Source organism: Bubalus bubalis, chromosome 11 (genome assembly GCF_019923935.1).
Source record: "Bubalus bubalis isolate 160015118507 breed Murrah chromosome 11, NDDB_SH_1, whole genome shotgun sequence".
In the NCBI taxonomy this organism is placed as follows: domain Eukaryota; kingdom Metazoa; phylum Chordata; class Mammalia; order Artiodactyla; family Bovidae; genus Bubalus; species Bubalus bubalis.
The window spans coordinates 82,636,771-82,661,948 of record NC_059167.1 but is presented as its reverse complement, the minus strand read 5'-3'; the positions used below and the strand labels follow the sequence as shown (position 1 = coordinate 82,661,948).

Sequence of the window (25,178 nt, the reverse complement as noted above, 5' to 3'; positions counted from 1 at the left end):
AAAATGAATATATTTTAAAAAGAAAAAAAAAGAATGAAAAAACTAAAACATTGTTTTGCAACCACTGATGAAATCAGTGGGTCTTGGCAGAAATGATCAATGGCTGCTAACTTCACCAAAAAAGGCCAAAAAGACATTTCTGTGGAATCACTCATGACCACGTAGGAAGTAGGTACAAAATCTAAGGGAAAAAAATCAAACCTGAACTGATCAAGCTTCTTGATCTGATTACCAGTCTATAAGAATTATGAGACAGAGGTATTAAAAAACAATAAGGATACAATTACAAAAGTTAGCAAGGATAAGTCTAGAGTAGGGATCAGCAAAGTATGGCCCATGGGACAGACCTGCCTCACTGCCTGGTTTCGTGTGTGTGTGACTTATGAGATAACAGTTTTTACATCATGTAACTGGTTGGAAAAAAACAAAAGGATAATATTGTGCAAGATGTGAAAATTATATGAAATTCAAATCCCAGTGTCCACAAATAAAGTTTTGTTGAAACACCGTCATGCTCATCGGCTATGGCTGTTCTCATGCTACAGAGGGCAGCCATAGACGTAAATACTTGTAACAGAGACTACAGATTCCACAAAACCTAAAATATTTACTCACTGGCCCTTTACAGTAAGAAAAATAAAACAACCTGGCTGATCTCTCATTTAGAGGATTAATGACCCAGTTTCTTCAAAAAAAAAAGAAAAGTAAGGAGAAAAAAGAGATGAAAGAAAGAATCAGTAGTTTACCAGACTTACAAGACATATTAATCGTCATAGTATGTAGATCATATTTGGACCCCTATTCAAAAAAAAATGAAGCAGTGTAAAATAAAGTCAGAAACATGAATAGTGATAAAGACATTTGATGATATTATGGAGTTGTGAAATAAGATTGACCGTATTATGAAAATTGTGACTGGAACATGGGTGTGTGGTAGTCCATTATACTGTTTTCTGTACTGTCATAAATGCTTGAAAATCTATCTTGCAAACTTAAAAATAAATTATTTCAAAATATAAGTCTCTTAAGAATCACTTAAGGGGTTATTTCCTCTGGACCTTATAATCTAAGGCCTCTTCTCTGTGCTTCTGCAGAAACATGAACTTGCCACGTCTGTTTTGTTTGTTCCTGCTGAATGGTTCGTTGATTGATTTCCTCAAACTGTTGGTCCCTGGGGGTGGGGGCCATGTGTTATTTGACTTTGAATCATAGAATCTGGTACGTAACTGGCACGTTAGATCCTTAATAAATATTTTTGGAACAAATTGTGATTTCTAGATGTTAAACATTCTAAAATGTGGTCTTTGTTTTGTTGACATTATTCATTAATATTTATTTATCTTACACCTTCAAAACAGCCTGTATTTCAGCATGAAGCCAAATTGTTTATATACCTCTTACAAATCAGGAAAATATAACTCTAAATTGAGGCAGGTTATTGAATGGGTGTGTTAGTTTGAACTGAGATAGGGTGGTGTTTATCTTCATGGTAAGTGTGGTGTAGTTCTTTCCAAGTAAGACAACTGTTTCTTCTCCAAGTACAATATTGTGTATTTCTAAATGTAGTGAAAAAAGTCCATATTCAAATCTAAGATCAAAATCTATCCTCATACCAACTATAAATTATTTTTTTGTTACTTAATTTTTTGTTCTTTATTTCCTTAATAAATAGCAATTGGTTGTGATTATTGACATTTTAAGATTAAAAAATCCAATTATTTTGCTTTCTTTCTTCATTCTGCACATCACCTTCATATTCTGTAGCAGCTCCTTTATCATGGATATTTTCTTTCCTGTTTTCAGTTTGAACCTCACAAACCCTGAGCTCTAAGGAAAGTGAGTCAGAAAAACAATCATGATGGTTAAGTCAGAGTCTCCTTTTCAAATAAGTCACCTGGCAGCTCAGCGCTTCACATTCATGGTACCTTTTGGTGCCCTGGGCTTGGGCACTCACTTGTATTGTAAATTGTCAAATGGTTAGTCATCAAGTTACTTTTGTAACCATATTCTCCTGTGCTCTTTTCCTCTCAGTCAGGGTATTTGTAGCAAATGTGAGGACTTTCTCTTATTTCCATAAAAGTTAAATGCTGTGTTTTCTTTCCGGCCCTTATAATCATATCTACCATGGGGTCACTAAGAGTCAGACAGGACTGAGCGACTTCACTTTCACTTTTCACTTTCATGCATTGGAGAAGGAAATGGCAACCCACTCAAGTGTTCTTGCCTGGAGAATCCCAGGGATGGGGGAGCCTGGTGGGCTGCCGTCTATGGGGTCACACAGAGTTGGACACGACTGAAGCAACTTAGCAGCAGCAGCAGCACGGTTTTAAAGCTAATTTACCTAGCTAAATGCCAGTGACCACTATGATACCCTCTTGACTTGCTTGCTCAAACTAGTAGGTGAAGTCAGACCTGAGAGGTTTCTAAGTTCAGTTCAGTTCAGTTCAGTCACTCAGTCGTATCCGACTCTTTGCGACCCCATGAATTGCAGCACGCCAGGCCTCCCTGTCCATCACCAACTCCCGGAGTTCACTCAGACTCACGTCCATCGAGTCAGTGATGCCATCCAGCCATCTCATCCTCTGTCGTCCCCTTCTCCTCCTGCGCCCAATCCCTCCCAGCATCAGAGTCTTTTCCAATGAGTCAACTCTTCACATGAGGTGGCCAAAGTACTGGAGTTTCAGCTTTAGTATCATTCCTTCCAAAGAAATCCCAGGGCTGATCTCCTTCAGAATGGACTGGTTGGACCTCCTTGCAGTCCAAGGGACCCTCAAGAGTCTTCTCCAACACCACAGTTCAAAAGCATCAATTCTTCGGCGCTCAGCCTTCTTCACAGTCCAACTCTCACATCCATACATGACCACAGGAAAAACCATAGCCTTGACTAGATGGACCTTTGTTGGCAAAGTAATGTCTCTGCTTTTGAATATGCTGTCTAGGTTGGTCATAACTTTCCTTCCAAGGAGCAAGCGTCTTTTAATTTCATGGCTGCAATCACCATCTGCATTGATTTTGGAGCCCAGAAAAATAAAGTCAGCTACTGTTTCCGCTGTTTCCCCATCTATTTGCCATGAAGTGATGGGACCAGATGCCATGATCTTAGTTTTCTGAATGTTGAGCTTTAAGCCAACTTTTTCACTCCTCTTTTACTTTCATCAAGAGGCTCTTTAGTTCTTCGCTTTCTGCCATAAGGGTGGTGTCATCTGCATATCTGAGGTTATTGATATTTCTGCCAGCAATCTTGATTCCAGCTTGTGCTTCCTCCAGCCCAGCATTTCTCATGATGTAGTGTGCATATAAGTTAAATAAGCAGGGTGACAATATACAGCCTTGACGTACTCCTTTTCCTATTTGGAACCAGCCTGTTGTTCCGTGTCCAGTTCTAACTGCTGCTTCCTGACCTGCATACAGGTTTCTCAAGAGGCAGGTCAGGTCGTCTGGTATTCCCATGTCTTTCAGAATTTTCCACAGTTTATTGTGATCATTTTGGTTTATCTTTATAATACTTGTAACTCTTACTTATAATGACAGGGACCAAGGAGAACATGGATAACTAAAATCTGGAAATGAAGTTCATAATTTATAATACTTGAAAGTCAAAGCCTGAGGCTCTCTTTATATAAGAGTGCACTGTAAGCCCACCTTGGAGGCGTGTGGTGGTCTGGCCACTGCACCTCAGGGAGACTGCAGAGCTGGACAGCATGGGGGGCGGGTCAGAGTGCGATTGGAGGAAATAGGGGTGTCAGCGATTGGCATTCTTTTATTATTCAACAGATATGCAAGATACAAAGATGAATATTCTTTGGAGTTTTCGATAAAGGGGGAACTAGAAGGGGAGGGACAGAATGACAGACAGGTACACAGACATTACCTTGCACAACACCTCCTGACTGCTGACTTCAGTGCAGATTTTTAGCCCTTATTTTTATGCTATCCCTGGACATCACCAGACTGCTGACCATTCTTCACTAGAAAGTCTCACTCCTCTAAGCTTCCACACTCCTCTATCCTAGACTCGAGTTCTTGATATTGGCTTCTGTTCTTTTTGTCTTATAATAAATTTGGTATTTCCTAGAGTATTCCACTTCTCTTCCTTCCCATTATCAATTCCAAACCATTTTTCTACCCCAGCGCTTGCAGGGCATTTGGCAGACTCAGTTAACAGTGGGTTCCTTTGGCTGGTGGGGGGACAGCGTCCCAGGCGAGCTCCCTGGGTGAGTATGATGCATTCTCCCTTCCTTTTGGGCAGCTTCTGTGTCTCTGTTAAACCCTAGCACAGTGGCTGGCCATAGCAGGAGCTCAGACATGGGGTGTGTTTCAGTAGCAGCAGGTGCCGTGTGCTATGGGAACACAGAGCAAGTCACTTACCTGAGAAAGTTAGAAGAGGTGGCACAGAGGAGCTGTCTCCTTAAAGGAGATTCCAAGAGGGGGATTTTCAGAGATAAGGAGATCAACTATTAAAATGTAGGAATGTATGAATGACAAGTGGTTAGGTATACAGACTTCTTTACTAAATCCCAAAACATTAGAATGAAAAAGCTCTTTCTGAATCTTGAATAAGATGAAGTGTAAAAAAAAAAAAGGCAAGATGTTCTGCATCATTGGACAGGTAATAAATTTGTGGATCTCATTCCCAAGAAATTACATTGGCATGAAATATTTTGTTGATTTTCATGAAATTTCATTCTTTCATTCACTAAAACTTGCTGAACCATCTTTTACGTGTCAAAGATTATCATGAGTGTTATGTGTATTGTTGTTGTCATTGTTTAGTTACTAAGTCATGTCCGATTCTTTGCAACCCCATGGACTGTACCCCTCCAGGCTCCTCTGTCCATGGGATTCTCCAGGCAGGAATACTGGAGTGGGTTGCCGTTTTCTTCTCCAGGGGATCTTCCCGACCCAGGGATTGAACACAAGTCTCCTGCCTTGGCAGGCATATTCTTTACCTCTGAGCCACCAAGGTTGCCCATTGTATGTATAATAGTAAGCAAAACAAACATAGCCCCTGCCTGTCTGGGCTAATAGCCTAGTGAAAAAATAGACATTGAACAATCAACACACACAAACACACACACACACACACACTGATAAATGCTATGAAAGAAAAAGTATGGTGCTATTGGAAAGTATCCTAGGGTTGCCCAGCCGAGATTTGGGTTAGGGTGAAGTGAACAGTGGTTAGAGGTTAACTAGGTAAAAAGTCGGGGAGAAGAGGCAGAGGGAAGAGGTATGTGAAGTTCTAAGGAAGAGTGGTTTGGCTAAGCTGAAGAGTAAGAGCCATAAAATGGCTCATCTCAAAGGTGTTGTCAGGGAGGAAGGCCATACCTATTCCGGCACAGCCACTCGAGTCCTGGACTGAGGGGCTGCAGGAGCTAATCTAGTGACATTTGCTAAACATTGTGATAGTTCCCAAGGATTCAAGGGGTAATAAGACACATTCTAGAACCTGCCTTGCACTGCCTAGGGATTCCTCCTCATTCTTATCAGGGACAAAGAAATGTAACTAATTACAATATAGCATGGTAAGTACAAGATCCTGAGAGAGCATAGAATTTTGAGAGGTCAGCCAGCTTTGCCTTGTGGGGTTTGGTTGGGATAAAGTGGGGTTTTAAAAGACCAGTGAAAAAGGAAGGCCACTTCAGGAACAAGCTCTACAACAAAATCAGTGTGTGAGGAGCAGCCTGATGGAGCAGGGACAGCATACATTGGGAGGGTGGTGGGATGAGAAGGCTGTTTGGGGATTGGCTCTCCGAGACCTGGGCATTGACTGGCGTTGAGGGAGCAGTGAGGAAAGGAGCCCAGTGGGATGCCAGGTTGATCACTCGGGGTGGTGACTGACTGGGATGTGTGATGCCATACGTGGAGGCAGCCGCATATGGGAATGGCAGTGTCGGTGGAGAAAACTCTCCCAGTCTGGCCGAGCTGACATGGAGGGATGTGTGAGCTAGCCAAGTGAAGTCTCCGGGGACCCACAGTGGACTAGAGGTAGGAAGTCAGAGGACTAGAGGAAGTCAGGCCAGGGCCAGGGACCGCTCATTTATTTTCTAATAAACTTTTTATTCTAGAATAGCTTTGGATTTGCAGAATAGTTGTAAAGATAGTACAGAGTTGCCATAGATGGATTTATTTAGGTCCTGCTTTCTTCTCTTCCTTGAGTTTATGCCATATTGGAATGGGAATTCTTGTTTACCCAAATATTCCCACATGCATGCATATGAGGCTTAATGTGGTTGAAAAATCAAAACAATATAAAAAGATATATAGTAAAAAATCTCACTTAACCTCTGCCCCATCCGTACTGTTCACTCTCACTCCCTACAGATGATTTTTATTAGTCTCTTGTGTACTCATCCTTCCAGTTTGTAAAATGTTGTTGTTATTGTTCAGTCGCTAAGCTGTGACTGACTCTCTTGCGTTCCTGTGGATGGTAGCCCGCCAGCCTTCGCTGCCCCTGGAGTTTTCCAGGTAAGAATACTGCAGTAGGTTGCCACTTCCTTCTCCATGACTCAGGGATCAGATCCAGACTCCTGCACTGGCAGGCAGATTCTTTAGCACTGAGTCACCAGGGAAGCCCTTTTAAAATGTAAATGCACGCAAATAATAAGAGTATACCTTGTATGTTCCCTCCTTTCCTTATACAAAGATATCACATCATGGACACTGTTCTGTAGCTTGCTTTCCAGCACAACAGTGTACCTCACAGATCAACACATAAAGACCGGGAAGGGAGCTGTAAGCCATCTGTGGCTACTGAACACTTGAAATGTGACTGGTGCAACTGAAAAACAGAATTTTAACTTTTATTTAAAATTTAGGTTTAAAAATTAAAGCACTGTAAAATATTATCCCACTAAACTCTATTGATTTGGTAGGATTGCATTTCACGTTAACCATTTAAAATACAGCATCTCAGCTGAGCTGTGGTATAAGTGTGAATCACACACTGGATTTCAAAGACTTAGTACCAAAAAAAAGAGAACATAAACTATCTTAATAATGTTTTACAGTGTTTGATCATGTTTTGATATATTAGTCACTCAGTCATGTCTGACTCTTTTATGACCCCATGAACTGTAGCCCACCAAGCTCCTCTGTCCATGGGATTCTCCAAGCCAAGAGTACTGGATTAGGTTGCCACTTCCTACTCCATTTTGATGTATTAAATTAAATACTAAAATTTTACCAGTTTATTTATGCCTTTAAAATGTAGCTAGTAGACAGTTTAAAATTACATAAGTGGTTCAAATTATACTTCTACTGGACAGCACTGATATAGAACATCATGTTTTTTTACAGTTGTTTAGTATTTCATTGCAGAGTGTCATACTTTATTTAACCAGTCCACTGTTGCTGTATACTTGAGTTGTTTCCAATCTTTTACCATTAAAAATATGGAGATGCTTAACCCCATCCATGCATCACTTCGTATGTGCAAGTTGATCTGTGAAGGGAATCCTCAGTCCAGCAGAGCTTGCTGAGTTGAAGAGTAAAAGCATTCGTAGTTCTGATAACACCGTGTTGCCCTCCATAAGGCTGCACCAGTTTGCACTCCTCCTAGCAATGCGTGTGTGCACGTTTCCCACATCCTTCCATTTTAAACAGTTTCTACACGTTGGGGGTAATAATGAATGTTTCTTTTTGCTGCTTCTGAGAGAGTTTTAAAAAGAAATCACAAATGGTTTGCCTGACTTGTTTTTTCATTAAAAAAAAAAAGACTCCTATTAATAATAGAATTCTTAGAATCAACATTTTAGAATGGTCTCTTTTTTTTTTTTCTCCTTTAAAAAAAAAAAAGTCAAGAAATTAACCCCCAGTTTTCCTGAACAAAAAATTTCTTTGCAGGTTGTAGCTTTCATCATATTCAAATCTAGGAAGAGAGATTTGATGCGAGTTCAGAAAACTTTTTTATAAAGAGCTGTAGACCTCTCACGTCCCTCCAGCGCCCCCTCTGGCTGTGGTGGACCAACACCGTGAGGCGGATGCAGTTGCTCGATTCTGAATGCTGTCAGTTTATCCGTTCCCCGAGTGAGTTGTTAGTACTAAATGCTAAGCACTTCTCATGAGCGGCCATGGTCGTTAGGCAGTCCATTCTATTTACATTATTAGTAAGCTACAGAAAAGTCTATCTTTACACCTTTAGGATCCAGCAGTTGTCCCTCCCTTGAGATTTATGTGCCCTCACTCTACTGCTCTCTCTCTGCCTTTTTTTTTTTTTTTTCAGATTGAAATGAAGAACTAGACATTCAGCATCCCAAACCAAATTGCTTCCATTTTTCCATACATAGGAATCTGGAAATAAGATTCTCATGAAGAGAAATCTCACTATATAGTTGGGGATGTGGCAGATAACTTAATGAATTAGTATAATGGAAACCTTTGGCTTCCAGGAATTATAAACTTGTATTTTGCCAAATCCTAGAGGCGTTAACATTGTATTTTATAGCAAATATCTTTAATGGTTTGTTGATTTTCAATATGAAAAGGTTAAGAAAAGCAATACAGGCTGAGACTGTTAATGTTGATCATGACTCAGGAAGAGGACTGAGATACTGGGACTCATTGGAAGGGCCATCCTTGGCAGTTGATAGTGAGTCATTTCTATTGTGCTTAAGTTATAGAATAACTAAATAGATACCTTTCTAATATGAAGGAGCAGCATCACAGCTATTCTTTATGTCTCTTTTGCTTCTGTTGCTAATTTTACTTAATTATTTTGTTTCAGGAGGGGTTTTCACTCATTGGTAGCAAGAACTGGTTGAAGATTGTAAGACGCATGGATTGTCTGTTGTTTGGAACAACCATAAAGGTAAGATTCTGTGTGGCCAACTGTTTTTAAGCAACTGTTCATACACTTCTCATCTGCTAAGTGAGTACGGGAGTGGGTGCAGGAGCTTCTCTTTGCAGGTGAAATGGTACTGGGAAGAACACATTTGTTTAAGAAAGGTTTGCATTCTGAGCAAAACATGAAACAAGGACTATCAAGAGGCAGAAGCATAGTTAATAAGGGGATGTTGCTGAAGAACCAGGGCTGTGATTGATCTGTCAATACCTGCCTGACAGAGCTCTGCGACCATTCTCCATCTCCCAGCACAAATTGGGAGAAGGTGGAGTTACATCATTGTCTTGCTATTTAGATTTCAAAGGGGGTGTGCTTTCAAATGCTTCACTGAATGTCTTTTCATTTTTCTCTCTTTAATACTAAATAATAAAATTCCTTTTTATTTGCTTACTTGGCTGTATTAAACATAAAGAATGATCCTTATGAAAGCAACATGAAAACTAATCACCTGTATTATTTTCTTTCAGAAATAACTGTAAAAACCAATCTGTTAACATTCACTGACTAGATAATAACTGAAGTTCAGGTAAAAGATCCTAATTTTTATTGGGCTCATAGACTGAGAGTTGAAAGAGGTCTTCTAGAGCACCAGCCACTTCAGAGGATCCCCAGAGAATTCAGAGGGTCCATGAACTGCATGGATTTTCACTGACCTTTAACTGAAATTTATAATTTCGTTCAACGATGCCTGTTGGCATCAGACCACATTTGCACCAGTAGAAATCAAATGTCTTCATATCACTTTTTAGCTGTTTCAGAAATCTTCAATGTCATTTATGCCCATCACACCCCAATGTTATGGTGGTTGTTAGTCCTGCTGCTGGACCTTTTTATTGAGTATATTAATAAGGAAGCATATATCTTATTAGAGTATAAATTAGTGTTAATAGTGTGATAAATTATCTAAGTATACTTCAGTATAATTGGTTTCCTTTGAACTCATATATTTTATGTGATTAAAAACATTTTTCTGAGAAGGGGTCCTCTGGCTTCATCTGATGGCCAAAGGGGTCTGAAGCACGTACTCAAAACATGCAGGAGCCCCTGTTTTCATTTTACGTGAGGGGACTGAATGCAACATAAGCCAGTAGCCAACTAGCTATCAGAAAACTGGACCACCCATTGGTCTCCTGACTCCTATCGATGGTGTCATGTTGAATGAATGTATGTGTCTTCTAAAAAGTTATATTATGCCACGTGTCTGATATTTAATTTTTTTGTTATTAATTTTTTAAAAAATAACTGTAAAGGGGAAAATAATTTGACTGCTCAAAAATAATCATTATTAACATTTTAAAGTTTTTACTAGGCATATATATTGTATCAGTCAGAATAATGTTCAGATGCATGTGACCAAAAATCCAGGTGTAATGGCCCCACCCCACAAAATAAAGGGTTATTTTTTTCACTAAATAGAAAAGCCAGAAGCAGGCAGTTGCTGGCAGTTGGCTCAGCAGCTCCGCTGTGCCAGAGTCAAAGCCTTTGCAGCCCCCTTGGCCTCGCCTTCACATTTTCAAAATGGCTACGGCAGCTGTCATATTTCCATTCATGGGAAACCAGCTTCATCTTTTCCTTTTATAAGGAAAGCATAAACTTCCCTGTAAGGCTGTCTACCTCCCATGGTCCCTGAAAGATGTCTGCTTCTGTCTCAGGGACCAGAACAATGTAATGTGGTCATCCGATCTGCCAAGATTAGCCAATGAATGTTTGGCTTTTCCAGCCTCTGGTATGGATTGCCTCATGGCAGTGAACAGTGTCTGCCATATAGATAATTTATAATTTGGGGATTGTGGTATACAGAGGGCTTTGTATCCTGCTTTCCTCACTTAACATTGTATCTGGAACATTATACCAAGGCATTTCTTAGTCTTTGAAACATGATTTTCCGTGACTACCTAGTATTTTTATTGTTTGGGTGCACCATGAATCGGTTAACAAATTCCTGATTTTTCACTATTGTAAAAATTTTTTGATTTTCATTAGGATTTATTTACAGACTTTTTGAGATAAAAGTACTAGAAGTATGAATGTGTATTTCATAAATGTGCCCTCCAAATAGGTTGTTCCTGTTTCTACAGCACTGACATCTGTAAAAATGCCTGTTTGTCCAAATCCTCTCCAACAGGGTGATATAATTTAAATTTAAAAACTAATTTCTAATTTGATAAGCAAAAATGAGCATCTTCCTTTAATTTGCATTTCTTTGGTAACTAGTGAGAATGAATATTTTTTTGTGTGTTTGTTAGCCAGCCATCTGTATTTCTTCTGTGAATCACTGTCTACTGCTTTTGCCTAATTTTTCTCTTCAAAGTCTTTACTCTCTATGTATAGAGATTACATGTTAAATGCATGTATTTTGTGTAGTTATATAATTTGAAAAGTGATTATTGATGTATATACCATATACCTTATATGTAGATTTTTAAATATTCAAGTTTAGGATCCTTTTGCCTGTTGTTATTGGAATGGTATTCTTTATCCAAAGATATTTCAAGCTGCCTAGTACTAGATTTTTTCTGAATTATTTTAAATTTAGCCTCCTTACTAAACTGCTATTAGCTCTGGTAATTTAATTTCTAGGAAAGTAATTTTATAATCTGCAAACAATGATAATTTTCTTCCCATAGTTTATACTTACTACTTTTCTCACCTTACTGGATTATCTAGACCTTCCAGACCACTGTAATTTGACAGTTACACAGTCATCCTTGACATCTTGCTGACTTGAATGGGAACAAGTGTGTAGACATTAAGAACATTTCTGGCTGTTGACTGGATATTCTTTACCATGTTAGGGAGATACTCCTTCAACTATAGTTTATTTGCTAAAACTTTTATCAGGATTACATATTAAATTTTAACTCCTATCAAAATCATTATTTGTTTCACTTTTTTTAATCCTCCGATATATTAATACTGAGCCAACACACTGTTATTTTTGCCTTATTTGGCAAAGGGTACACAGCTTTTTTGTTTCTTGACTTGGATAACTTGTAGTTAAACAAGTATTGCAAAACAAACATTTTCCTGTAAATTGATAAATAGAAATATTTAGAAATAAAATGTTTGTTCCTTTAACAGAAATTTAACATAACTTAAATTCAAGGGGCAATAAAGATGATGTTTCTTTTCTCTTTGGCTGAAATAAGTAGATTGTAAAAGATCTGCCTACTTGTAACATGGGCTTCTTTTTTTTCAGTAATTGTAATCAAAATGATCTTGGCTGATTGGCTAACAGTCGACATGTAATTCCTTATGTGAAAAGGCTGATTCAAAGGAATAATTGTAAACCACTGTTGTGACTCACCTCCAATAATTCACCGAAGAATATTTTCATAGTTTTCTCTGGCCTCAGCCTTGAGTATCACCCCTTGGTTTCAAAGCAAAGGATCAAAGAAAACGTTGAAGTCCTTTTTCCATACTCCCCCACCTCCAATTTCTACTTAGAGGAATTCACTGCTAGTGGTGGGGTAAACTGCTCCAGTTGGGGTCCTAGTGATGATGGGAAACTTCTTACAGATCTGGGTGAATCTAAAACCAGTAGGAAGACATGGCCATGTTTGTGAGGATTCTCACATCTTCTCGGCTGTCTTCCTACGTGGTGCTGACTGGGCCCATGTCTTCGTGTTGCTGATACCCTGTAACATTAGCTACAGAGCCTGCAGCTTAAGATCTCTGCATGGAGATGCCATTCACACTTGTGAGTCAGTGTTTAATGGGCCCAATGCTTCCCAGAAGGTGAAGCCTCATTTTCTTGTGTGTACATGAAGATAAGTGTATAGAGACAAACACTTATCCTTAACGTTTGTTTCTTCAAGAAATTTTCTATTAGTTGTAAGAACTTGAAATTAAGTATTTTGAAGGAGAGTGGGAACGCTTTAACATATGTCACCACTTTTGTTGTTGTTCTTCAGTCACTAAGTTGTGTCCAACTCTTTGCGACCCCATGGACGTCAGGCTTCCCTGTCCTTTACTATCTCCTGGAGTTTGCCCAAACTCATGTCCATTGAGTCGATGCCATCCAACTATCTATCTCATCCTCTTTCGCACCCTTTTCCTCATGCCCTCAATCTTTCCTAGCATTAGGGTCTTTTCCAGTGAGTTGGCTCTTTTCATCAGGTGGCCAAAGTATTGAGATTCAGCTTCAACATCAGCCCTTCAAATGAATATTCAGGGTTGATTTCCTCTAGGATTGATGGTTTGATCTGCTTGTTATCCAAGGGACTCATAAGAGTCTCCCCCAGCACCACAGTTCGAAAGCATCAATTTTTTGGTGCTCAGCATTCTTTATGGCCCAACTCTCATATCTGTACATGACTACTGGAAAAACCATAGCTTCAACTATGTGGGCCTGTGTCGGCAAAGTGATGTCTGATGCCTCTACTTTTTAATACACTGTCTAGTTCTGTCATAGCTTTTCCTCCAAGGAACAAGCATCTTTTAACTTCATGGCTGCAGTCACCATCTGCAGTGATTTTGGAACCCAAGAAAATTAAGTCTATCACTGTTTCCATTTTTTCTGCACCTGTTTGCTGTGAAGTGATGGGACTGGGTGCCATGATCCTCGTTTTTTTGAATGTTGAGTTGCAAGCCAGCTTTTTTGCTCTCCTCTCTCACCTTCAAGTGGCTCTTTAGTTCCTCTTTGCTTTCTGCCATTAAGGTGGTGTCATCTGCATATCTGAGATTATTGATATTTCTCCTGGCAATCTTGATTCCATCTTGTGATTCATTCAGCCCAGCATTTCACATGATGTACTCTGCATATAAGTTAAATAAGCAGGGTGATAATACACAGCCTTGGCGTACTCCTTTCCCTATTTTGAACCAGCTGTTCCATGTCTGGTTCTAACTGTTGCCTCTTGACCTGTGTACAGGTTTCTCAGGAGGCAGGTAACGTGGTCTGGTATTCCCAACTCTTTCAGAATTTTCCACAGTTTGTTTTGATTCCACAGTCAACAGCTTTAGTGTAGTCAATGAAGCAGATGTTTTTCTGGAATTAGCTTGCTTTTTCTATGACGCAGTGGATGTTGGCAACTTGATCTCTGGTTCTTCTGCCTTTTCTACATCCAGCTTGTACATCTGGGAGTTCTTGGTTCACATACTGCTGAAGCCAGACTTGAAGGATTTTGAGCATTACCTTGCTAGCATGGGAAATGAGCACAACTTGTGCAGTAGTTTGAACATTCTTTGGCACAGCCCTTCTTATGATTGGAATGAAAACTGACCTTTTCCAGTCCTGTGGCCATTGCTCACTTTTCCAAATTTGCTAGCATATTGAATGCAGCAGTTTGACAGCATCATCTTTTAGTATTGGAAACAGCTCAGCTGGAATTCTGTCACTTCCATTAGCTTTATTCATAATAATGCTTCCTAAGCCCCACTTGACTTCACATTCCAGGAAGTCTGGCTCTAGGTGAATGACCACACCATCACGGTTATCTGGGTCATTAAGGCCTTTTTTTGGTACAGTTCTGTGTGTTCTTGCCACCTCTCAATATCTTCTGCTTCTATTAGGTCCATACCATTTCTGTCCTTTATTGTGCCCATCTTTGCAGGAAATGTTCCCTTGGTAACTCTGTAATTTTCTTGAAGGCACTTAAAATATAGTAATTTGGGGGAGTCCCTGGCTTCCCAGTGGTTAGGACTCTGTGCTTTCACTGCTGAGGGCCCAGGTTTAACCCCTGGCTGGGAAACTAAAGATCTCACAAGCCATGTGGCATGGCCAGTAGTTTCCTTAGATGATAGACACCAGAGACAGTCTATTTGGGACAGTTCGTGGCTATTATATATGCGTGAAAGACTTTGGTTTCACAACAAGGAGCGCTTTCTGACTTTTAATTCTGGCATAAAAAGAAATCGCCTCAAGATTTTCAACCTAGAAGTCCTTTGGTTAACCAAGTGGCAGGTTTTCTGTTGTGGTATTTTGATACTGAGGATGTGGGATGAAGATGTAGCTCATTTTCAGATTTCTCCTGATGTACCTTGGCTTTATCTTGGGTCCACATGTATTGAAGTGGTATTTCTGGTTTCAGATGATAAGCTCAAATTCTGTCTGAGAATTTTATAGAAGGAACATGGAGCAAATCATCAGTTAGGCTGTCAGACATACAACTTTCCCTGTCATTTCCTGGAACTACATTCCAAAGAAACACTAACTGTCCAAACTCATTGTTGTGTACACTCACAGAGATAGGTAGATACCTCTAGACAAGGGGTCTGAGATTTTTGCCCTGCTTATATACTTAATAATTATCTGTTCCTGTATATAGTTTTCATCTAGTGATGAGGTGCAATTTTTTATGTGATTACTCTCAAAAGGTTAATTACAGAATCATCATGGAAATAGCTGATACAAAGGTGCTACATACAGATGTCCCAATGTACAGTCTAAACTAGCAAGAGGTGGAAATAGCTAATTAATTGTAAACAAGAAAGCTCAGTTTCACATAAGATTCATAGAATTATCAAAAACTGAATGTGGAGTTCTCTTATCAGTTCTTTCCCTTTCCTTCAGGAAAGTTAGCCTTCAAAGACTCTTGATAATTTGGGGATTATTCATCTAAGAGAAAAATGACTAAGGAAATGAATAGGCAATACTCAAAAATATTCATATTTTTTCATTGTTGGAGGGGGCAATGATAATGGATTACCTTTATACTCAGGGGAAGAACGTTAATGAATTTAAAAATGAAGAGAACCCAAGAGAGGCAGAAAAGGGGCAGCAGTGTCTATGGACATGACGCCTTACCACTACCTAGCCATGCCAGGTTTTCTATATCCTAAAGATATGGCTTTGTTTGATGGTTTTATCTAGAAATTTAAATCATGTAAATTGTGAACAAGAAAATCAAGGATTTCTGCTTATAGAAACTTTCAGGATTTTGTTAACTATAGTTAGAAACATTTTCCAGTTAGCAATGTGATTTGTGTATTTAAAAAATACAAAATGCTATTACTATGTTAGCATCCAAATTTCTTTGCAGAAGAAATTGAATAAAGGTACACAATACACATCACCTATTTGGGGCGGCTTTTGGGTAAGCTGAGTCTTCTAAAACTAGACAAGATATCAGACTAGAAAAAAGAAACTACTTCTGTTAAAATAAGTGGTTTACTGTTGTTACAATTTAGTTCTATTTTTTAACTTACAGTAAAATAAATTTGATGTAGTTGCCACACTTAAAAATTTTAATTGCATCTCTCCCACATTTGCTGGTTTGCCAGGGGATATAAATCATACAGCTAATTAAAGGCAGCATGTGATTGATTTGTCTGTGTGATTTGTAGGTAAGTCTGGCCTCTTTAAGGATAAAAGGGCACTGCAAATTAATGAGATACATTGGCTGACAGCATTTGCCTGTCCCCAGATCCCATTTTGTTTTTCAGATTCACTGGCTTGTTTAATGTGCTATCTATCTGGCTAGCTCTTCTATATACTCAGGTTTGGAAAATTTTGTTCAGCCAGGACTGTTAGCTTCACTGATTCTCCACCTAAGCAATTAGACGGTATGCAATCTTTGTTCCAAAGTAAGATGAAACGTGGATCTTTTACTGCAGTCAGTATAGTGACCTTCCTAGTCTTTATGATGGGCTTTTCCATTTTTTGCTGATGTCAGTCCCTTGAAGGAAATGAATATATTATGAGGCACAGCTCCCAAAAGGGAAAAGAAAACTAATTATTGGCTTTTCTCTGCCCACATCAACAATCTAGGGTAACTGCTCCCTTATTGACACGCCTTCCCCTGCAAACAAAGGGAAGGCCCCACAGTAAATAAAAGTAAAGTGATATGACGAGGGTTGCTGAGGATAACTTTTGATTTGTCACACAGAACAAGAGTCGTATGTTCCGGGTACAGTTTAGTGGAGGCTCCCGAGAGCAGGCACTGGAACACTGCTACAGCTGCGTGCAGAACCTAGCCCAGTACATCACCGTCCAGGTGCCCGACGGAATCAGCCAGGAGTTCAGGCCAAGTCCTGGCCAAGGGAAGGGCTGTGTGCAGAGCATCCCACCACAGCATGGCGTAAGTAGGCGAGTAGGTGGATGAGAAACCTGAGAAGGTAATGCTCTGGGGGGGCCAAAATCACAGTGGAATTTGCCGAGTCCACCACATTTGTAGCTTAAAGATATCTAATGTTGACTGACTGACTTGTATTGACATACATATAATTATGGTGTTAGTTTCAGGTATACAATAGTGATTTGGTATTTTTACACGTTACAAAATGATCACATCTAGTTACCATCTGTCACCACACAAAAGCATTACAGTACTATTGACTGTATTCCCTGTGCTGTACATTATATCCCTATGACTTTTTTTTTTTTTAAAACCTATTTATTTTTGGCTGCACTGGGTCTTCATTGCTGTGTGGGCTTTTGTTTTCTCTGGTTGCAGGGAGTGGGGGCTGCTCTAGTTGCAGCGTGTGGGCCTCTCACTGCAGTAGCTTCTCTCGTTGCAGAGCACAGCCTCTAGGCGCGTGAGCTTCAGTAGTTGTGGCACATGGGCTTAGTTGCTCCACCGCATGTGGGATCCCAGTCCAGGGACCGAACCCATGTCCCTTGAATTGGCAGAGGGGGATTCTTAACCACTGGACCACTGGGGAATCCCATTCATTTGTAACTGTTAGTTTGTGCTCCATAATCTCATTCACCCGGTTTTCCTATCCCCCCAGGTCTGCAGCCATGTTTGTTCTGTTTATGAGTCATTTTATATTTGTTTTTAGATACTACACATTTTATTGTGTATATATTGGGTGAGCCAAAAAGTTCATGCAGGTTTTTCTGTAACATCATAGGGAAAAACCCAAAGGAAATTTTTGGCCCACTCTATATACACAAGAGAAGACTCTATACATGGACATCACCAGATGGTCAACACTGAAATCAGATTGATTATATTCTTTGCAGCCAAAGATGGAGAAGCTCTATACAGTCAGCAAAAACAAGACCAGGAGCTGACTGTGGCTCAGACCATGAACTCCTTATTGCCAAATTCAGACTTAAATTGAAGAAAGTAGGGAAAACCACTAGACCATTCAGGTATGACCTAAATCAAATCCCTTATGATTATACAGTGGAAGTGAGAAATAGATTTAAGGGCCTAGATCTGATAGATAGAGTGCCTGATGAACTATGGACTGAGGTTCGTGACATTGTACAGGAGACAGGGATCAAGACCATTCCCATAGAAAAGAAATGCAAAAAAGCAAAATGGCTGTCTGGGGAGGCCTTACAAATAGCTGTGAAAAGAAGAGAAGCAAAAAGCAAAGGAGAAAAGGAAAGATATAAGCAAAAAGTTCCAAAGAATAGCAAGGAGAGATAAGAAAGCCTTCCTCAGCGATCAATGCAAAGAAATAGAGGAAAACAACAGAATGGGAAAGACTAGGGATCTCTTCAAGAAAATCAGAGATACCAAAGGAACATTTCATGCAAAGATGGGCTCGATAAAGGACAGAAATGGTATGGACCTAACAGAAGCAGAAGATATTAAGAAGAGATGGCAAGAATACACAGAAAAACTGTGCAAAAAAGATCTTCACGACCCAGATAATCACGATGGTGTGATCACTGACCTAGAGCCAGACATCCTGGAATGTGAAGTCAAGTGGGCCTTAGAAAGCATCACTATGAACAAAGCTAGTGGAGGTGATAGAATTCCAGTTGAACTATTCCAAACCCTGAAAGAGGATGCTGTGAAAGTGCTGCACTCAACATGCCAGCAAATTTGGAAAACTCAGCAGTGGCCACAGGACTGGAAAAGGTCAGTTTTCATTCCAATCCCAAAGAAAGGCAATGCCAAAGAATGCTCAAACTACCGCACAACTGCACTCATCTCACACGCTAGTAAAGTAATGCTCAAAATTCTCCAAGCCAGGCTTCAGCAATACGTGAACCGTGAACTTCCTGATGTTCAAGCTGGTTTTAGAAAAGGCAGAGATGGAGAAGGCAATGGCACCCCACTCCAGTACTCTTGCCTGGAAAATCCCATGGATGGAGGAGCCTGTTAGGCTGCAGTCCATGGGGTCGCTAAGAGTCGGACACGACTGAGCGACTTCACTTTCACTTTTCACTTTCCTACATTGGAGAAGGAAATGGCAACCCACTCCAGTGTTCTTGCCCGGAGAATCCCAGGGACGGGAAGCCTGGTGGGCTGCCGTCTATGGGGTTGCACAGAGTCGGAAACGACTGAAGTGACTTAGCATGCACCAGTTATTGGATTAGATGCTAACTAAACAAAGCAGAAAAAATGTAACAGACTCTCAATAAAAGTTTGTTTAAAAAAAAAAAAAAAAAGAAAAGGCAGAGAAACCAGAGATCAAATTGCCAATATCTGCTGGATCATGGAAAAAGCCAGAGAGTTCCAGAAAAACATCTGTTTCTGCTTTCTTGACTATGCCAAAGCCTTTGACTGTGTGGATCACAATAAACTGTGGAAAATTCTGAAAGAAATGGGAATACCAGACCACCTGACCTGCCTCTTGAGAAATTTGTATGCAGGTCAGGAAGCAACAGTTAGAACTGGACATGGAACCACAGACTGGTTCCAGACAGGAAAAGGAGTTCGTCAAGGCTGTATATTGTCACCCTGTTTATTTAACTTATATGCAGAGTACATCATGAGAAACGCTGGACTGGAAGAAACACAAACTGGAATCAAGATTGCCAGGAGAAATATCAATAACCTCAGATATGCAGATGACACCACCCTTATGGCAGAAAGTGAAGAGGAACTCAAAAGCCTCTTGATGAAAGTGAAAGAGGAGAGTGAAAAAGTTGGCTTAAAGCTCAACATTCAGAAAATGAAGATCATGGCATCCGGTCCCACCACTTCATGGGAAATAGATGGGGAAACAGTGGAAACAGTGTCAGACTTTATTTTTCTGGGCTCCAAAATCACTGCAGATGGTGACTGCAGCCATTAAATTAAAAGACGCTTACTCCTTGAAGGAAAGTTATGACCAACCTAGATAGCATATTCAAAAGCAGAGACATTACTTTGCCAACAAAGGTTCGTCTAGTCAAGGCTATGGTTTTTCCAGTGGTCATGTATGGATGTGAGAGTTGGACTGTGAAGAAAGCTGAGCGCCGAAGAATTGATGCTTTTGAACTGTGGTGTTGGAGAAGACTCTTGAGGGTCCCTTGGACTGCAAGGAGATCCAACCAGTCCATTCTTAAGGAGATCAGCCCTGGGATTTCTTTGGAAGGAATGATGCTAAAGCTGAAACTCCAGTACTTTGGTCACCTCATGCGAACAGTTGACTCATTGGAAAAGACTCTGATGCTGGGAGGGATTGGGGGCAGGAGGAGAAGGGGACGACAGAGGATGAGATGGCTGGATGGCATCGCTGACTCGGTGGACGTGAGTCTGGGTGAACTCCGGGAGTTGGTGATGAACAGGGAGGCCTGGCATGCTGCAATTCATGGGGTCGCAAAGAGTCGGACACGACTGAGCGACTGATCTGATCTGATATATATATATATATATACATACACCTCATTTTTGTATATATTCCAGTGTGTGTGTGTGTGTATACATATACACACACATACCTCATCTTTATCCAGTCATTTATTGACAGACACTTAGTTGTTTCTATATCTTGGCCACTGTAAACAATACTGCAGTAAACATAAGGGGGAAATATCTTTTTCAATTAGTTTTTATTTTCTTTGGATAAATACCCAGAAGTGGAACTATTAGATCATATGATAATTGTTTTTAATTTTTAGAGAAACCACCATACTGTTTTCCATAGTAGGTACCAATTTACATTCCCACCAGCAGTGCATAAAGGTCCCCTTTCTCCACATCCTCACCGACACTTACTTCTTGTCTTTCTGATGACAGCCATTCTGACAGTTGTGAGGTACTATTTTGTGGTTTGATTTGCAGTTCCTTGATGATGAGTGATGCTGAGCATCTTTTCATTTGCCTCAGGAAAGGGCAACAAAAGCAAAAAATAAACAAATGGGACTAAATCCAACTAAAAAGCTTTGCATAGTAAAGAAAATCATCAACAGAACACAAAGACAACCTATTGAGTGGGAGAAGGTATTGCAAATGATACATCCAATAAAGAGTTAATATCCAAAATAACAAGAACTCGTACAACTCAGTATCAAATAAAACAATCTGATTAAAAAATGGGCAGAGGACTTGAATAGACATTATTCCAAAGAAGACACTGAGTTATTTTTTAAATTCAAGGTTGAGTCTCACTGTAGTTACGTATAAGGCTATTAGCTGGGAGTCTCAGGTGTATCACGGGTGTTACTATAGTACAGTGGTTCTCAGAGTATGATCCATGGACCCTTCCCTGAGACCTTTTCAGGAATCCACAAAGGCCACGTTATTTTTGCAATAACATTCACATATTATTTGTCCTTTTCCTGTATTGATACTTGTTATTTAATGGAACAGAAACATTGTGAGCGAAGCCGCTGTCACCTTAGCCGAGATCAAGGCAGCGGCATCTGGCCCTACCAGAGTCATGTTCTTTCCTCACTGTCACTGCAGTAAAAGCAGCAGCCAACAAAACCATCTGCGTCCCGCAGCACGATGGCGCTCTCCTAGCAAAGCACCTGTATACAGCACTGGGTGCCGAACCAGCTTCTTTATGGAACTCCATTATTACTTAACAACAGGCGAACTATGGTTAGATTTGGGTGGCTGGTGGACATTTTCTCAAGTGAATGTAGTTACTTCAAGTAACTACAAGAAAAGTACTTCAGGAAAACAACTGATAGTATTTATTGACAATGATGAAATAACCTTTCCAAGTGAAAAATAGAATCTTGAAAAATTTGTACCTGCCACTTGAGCTTCACAGCTTCCTAACCCAGAAGACTTTCTTGATGGTACTGGTAACAAACCTGATTTTTAAAATAACTACATCACAAAATCTTTCAACATGTGGAAGACCTGTACAATCCAGTGAACCGGTATTTTTCAAGTGGCAAATACATGGTGCTGCAAAACCATGCACGGATGAAAGATCCAAAGTGTGCGCTAGATCACTGGATTCGGTTTGTTTTTGTACCTGTCAACTTCCCTCACCTGTTTCTCTATTTTACTGTCCCATTCCCCTCCTCTAGCGACCATCTGTTTATTCTCTGTATCTATGAGTCTAGTTGTTTATCCATGCCTTTTAATTTCCACATAAAAGTGAAATCATACAGTACTTGTCTTTCTCTGATTTACTTCACTTAGCGTAATACATTCTAAGTCCATCCATTTTGTCACAAGTGACAAGATCTTTTTTATGGCTGAATAATACCACATCCTCTTTATCCAGTTATCTATCAATAGACACTTAGGGTTAATCTGCTCCCACATCCTGGCTACTGTGAATATTGCTGCAGTGAACACAGTGCATATATCTTTTTGAATGTTTTCATTTTCTTTGGAAAAATACCCAGAAGTGGGATTACTGTATTATATGCTAGTCCTGTTGTTTTTTTTTTTAATTTCTCTTCAATAAATGGTGTTGGGAAAAACTAGACTTTCTCATACCATATAAAATCATACAAAAATAAAATCAAAAGGGATTAAAGACTGTAAGACCTGAAACCATAAAACTCCTAGAAGAAAACCTAGGCAGTACACTTTTTGACATGTTGGCAATATTTTTATGGATCTCCTCAAGCAAGGGAAATAAAAGCAAAACTAAAAAAAAAAAAAAAAAGCACTGTTTTTTGTGATCACTGTTGCACAGGAAGGGAAGCTATTAACAAAATAAAAAAGGCTGCTTACTGAATGGGAGAAGATATTTGCAAATGGTATATCTGATAAAGGGTTACTATTCAAAATATTCAAAAGAACTCATACAAATCAACATTAAAAAAAAATTATAAAATGGACGGAGGGCCTTGAATAGACTTTTTTCCAAAGACATAACAGCTAGCTAACAGACACATGAAAAGATGCTTAGCGTCGCTTATCATCAGGGAAATGCAAATCAAAACCGCAATGAGATAGCCTCACACCTATCCAAGTGGCTGTTGTCAAAAAGACAAGGCATGGAGAAAAGGGAACCCTTGGTGTGCTCTTGGTGGGAATGTAAACCGGCACAACTGCTATGGAAACCAGTCCAGAGATTCTGCAGACCAAAGAATCTTTTTTACTTTGTTGTTTTATAACAAGAGTATAAAAAGCTCATTGCTATGATTTAAGATTCTGTGTTGAAATTAGCCTTTAAGAAACTATCACTTGTTGAATTTTGATGTCAGACCAAAGAGTATCCACAATTAGCTGAAAAACATTTTTAAAAAATAGTTTTCCATCTATATATCTGTATGAAGCCAGATTTTATGTACTTCAACCAAAGCAACATGTTGTCAGATTGAGAAGTAAATATGAGTCCAGCTAGATATTAAAAGAGAACTGCAAAAATTGTATTTTTGTTAGGAAAGTTATTTTCATTAAAATGTTTTTAATACTAACATATAATGGATTTATAATTTTAAATGAATATTTAAAACTTGTTTTAATTCCTAACATATAAATATCAGATAGATGTAACTCAAAAGCTGTCCGAGGACCTCAGTAGTTTGTAGGAATGTAAAGGAGTCTTGTGATAAAACTTTTGAGAATAAGTTACAGAATTTCTCCTGCAGGTACATCTTCAAGCATTTCATTGGCAGAGTCCCACATGCTGCTAGCATAAGCTACCTCTGCTCTTAGGATGAAATTCCAGTTTCAGGCTGGGTTTTTTATTTTCTATTTTGAGCAATGACTTTCCAAACCTGGCTTTCCATTACTTCATCCTGTAAGTTCCCCTTTAACTGGGCCAAGACAATTCATTTTTACTGTTTTATCACCATTACTGTTTTATTTCTTTTCATAGCGTATGTGGGGCAAACAGATTTTATATTATTTATCATAAAATGTTTTTCTTTAAACAAGTACTGTATGGTTTCCCTTTGATTATATTTAGTTTGCCATATCATATTTTAATGTTTCAGAATTCTTCCCATTTATTTGTTCCTGCATGACTTTTTGTGAACATGTCTTAACACTAAAGCTGGTTTTCTTACAAACACTGGATCTAATTTAAAACATTTTGCCTCATCAGCTTCTATTAAGAATCCCCTCTCTAAAAATGGAATGATATGGCTTATTATAAGATACTTTGTTGCTTACGATCCTTTACCCCTTAAATAGATCGCCTTTCTTTGTAGGTGTCACTGACCAGCTATTAGACTGAGATTATAGTACCCAGTGCATGCATGGGGTGCAACAGGAACCAAACAGGGTCCCAGAATTTGGGAACTAGGTCTGGAATGCCCTATAAAGGTAATGATATACATGACATACATATAGTAAAGATACACACACATCAGGGTAGAACCTAAATACTATTATCTAAATATGAAAAGAAAAACTGAGACAGTACCTTAAAGTAGGCCGTGGGTCGTTAACTACAGTGGCAGATGAAGGCCCTGGCTCTCTATTTAAGCTCATCCCAAACACCTAGGTAGAAATATCCCCAAAGTGGCTAGAAAATGTTCATGTCTTTTCTTGATTCTGTATTCAAGGGCTCCTTGGATCTGCAGTTTGGTGTTCTGGGTAGATGAGATGTAGAGTGTTGTGCAACAGACCATAGGCTTTGGAATCCAAATGGATTTAGGTTTGAATCCTTGCCCTGTTAGTAGCTATGTGTTCTCATGCAAGTCACTTACCACGTGGTGAGACTGAAATTGTGTCTATAAAGCACCCTGGCAAATACTTCAGATGATTCATTATTACTGCCAGTCCTGTTACCTTTTCAGATCTCCTTTGCTTTGCAGGTGAACAAATAAGCATACCAGTCAGTCTTTCATTATCAAGGGTCAGCACTCACCAATCAGCAAGGCCATAGTGAGATGGAGTGTCTGAGGCTGCAGAGCAGGAGACAAAAACTCCTAAGGCTTGCCCTCAGCTGCTGCTGTTCAAATTTGGTATCATGCTCCCTTTTTCAGAATCCAGCTCCAGAGGTGCAAGCTCTGGCCAAGCTTTAGTCATCTTGCAGCTCTCCTCATTGAGGTGTCTTTTTCCCAGTACTTGTATTACTTTTGTCTAAAATAGTTGTTCTTTTTTTTTTTTTTGCAAATTAGGGGTAATTCCATATCTTTTTATTTCAAGTTCTTGAGTCACTTCCTGGCTTCTCTCTGCCTTGTAATTTTGCTAACTGTGGCCTAACCAGGTGTTTCTTCAACCTGAGGGCTTCTGAGGCAATCCAGCCTACGACAGTTCCTAGCTCCTCCTCTGTTAGCACTAGAAGTCCAGGAGGTGGCAGCCAAGGGCTCGTTCCTGTGTGCCTAGAACCTGCCATCTGTGTACACTTAGGTGGAGGA

The 25,178-nt window shown here is 39.6% G+C and overlaps 1 protein-coding gene across 4 annotated transcripts in view; it reads left to right on the top strand.

Annotated features, from left to right (window-relative positions):
- REC114 (REC114 meiotic recombination protein) overlaps window positions 1-25,178 on the top strand; it is a 189,711-nt gene that overhangs the window by 160,091 nt on the left and 4,442 nt on the right. For all 4 annotated transcript variants that reach the window (XM_006061429.4, XM_044925350.2, XM_025296177.3 and 1 more), the window contains 2 exons: window positions 8,726-8,809; window positions 16,672-16,863. In XM_006061429.4, coding sequence (XP_006061491.3) covers window positions 8,726-8,809; window positions 16,672-16,863 — 276 coding nt within the window. The remainder of the gene's footprint in view (window positions 1-8,725; window positions 8,810-16,671; window positions 16,864-25,178) is intronic.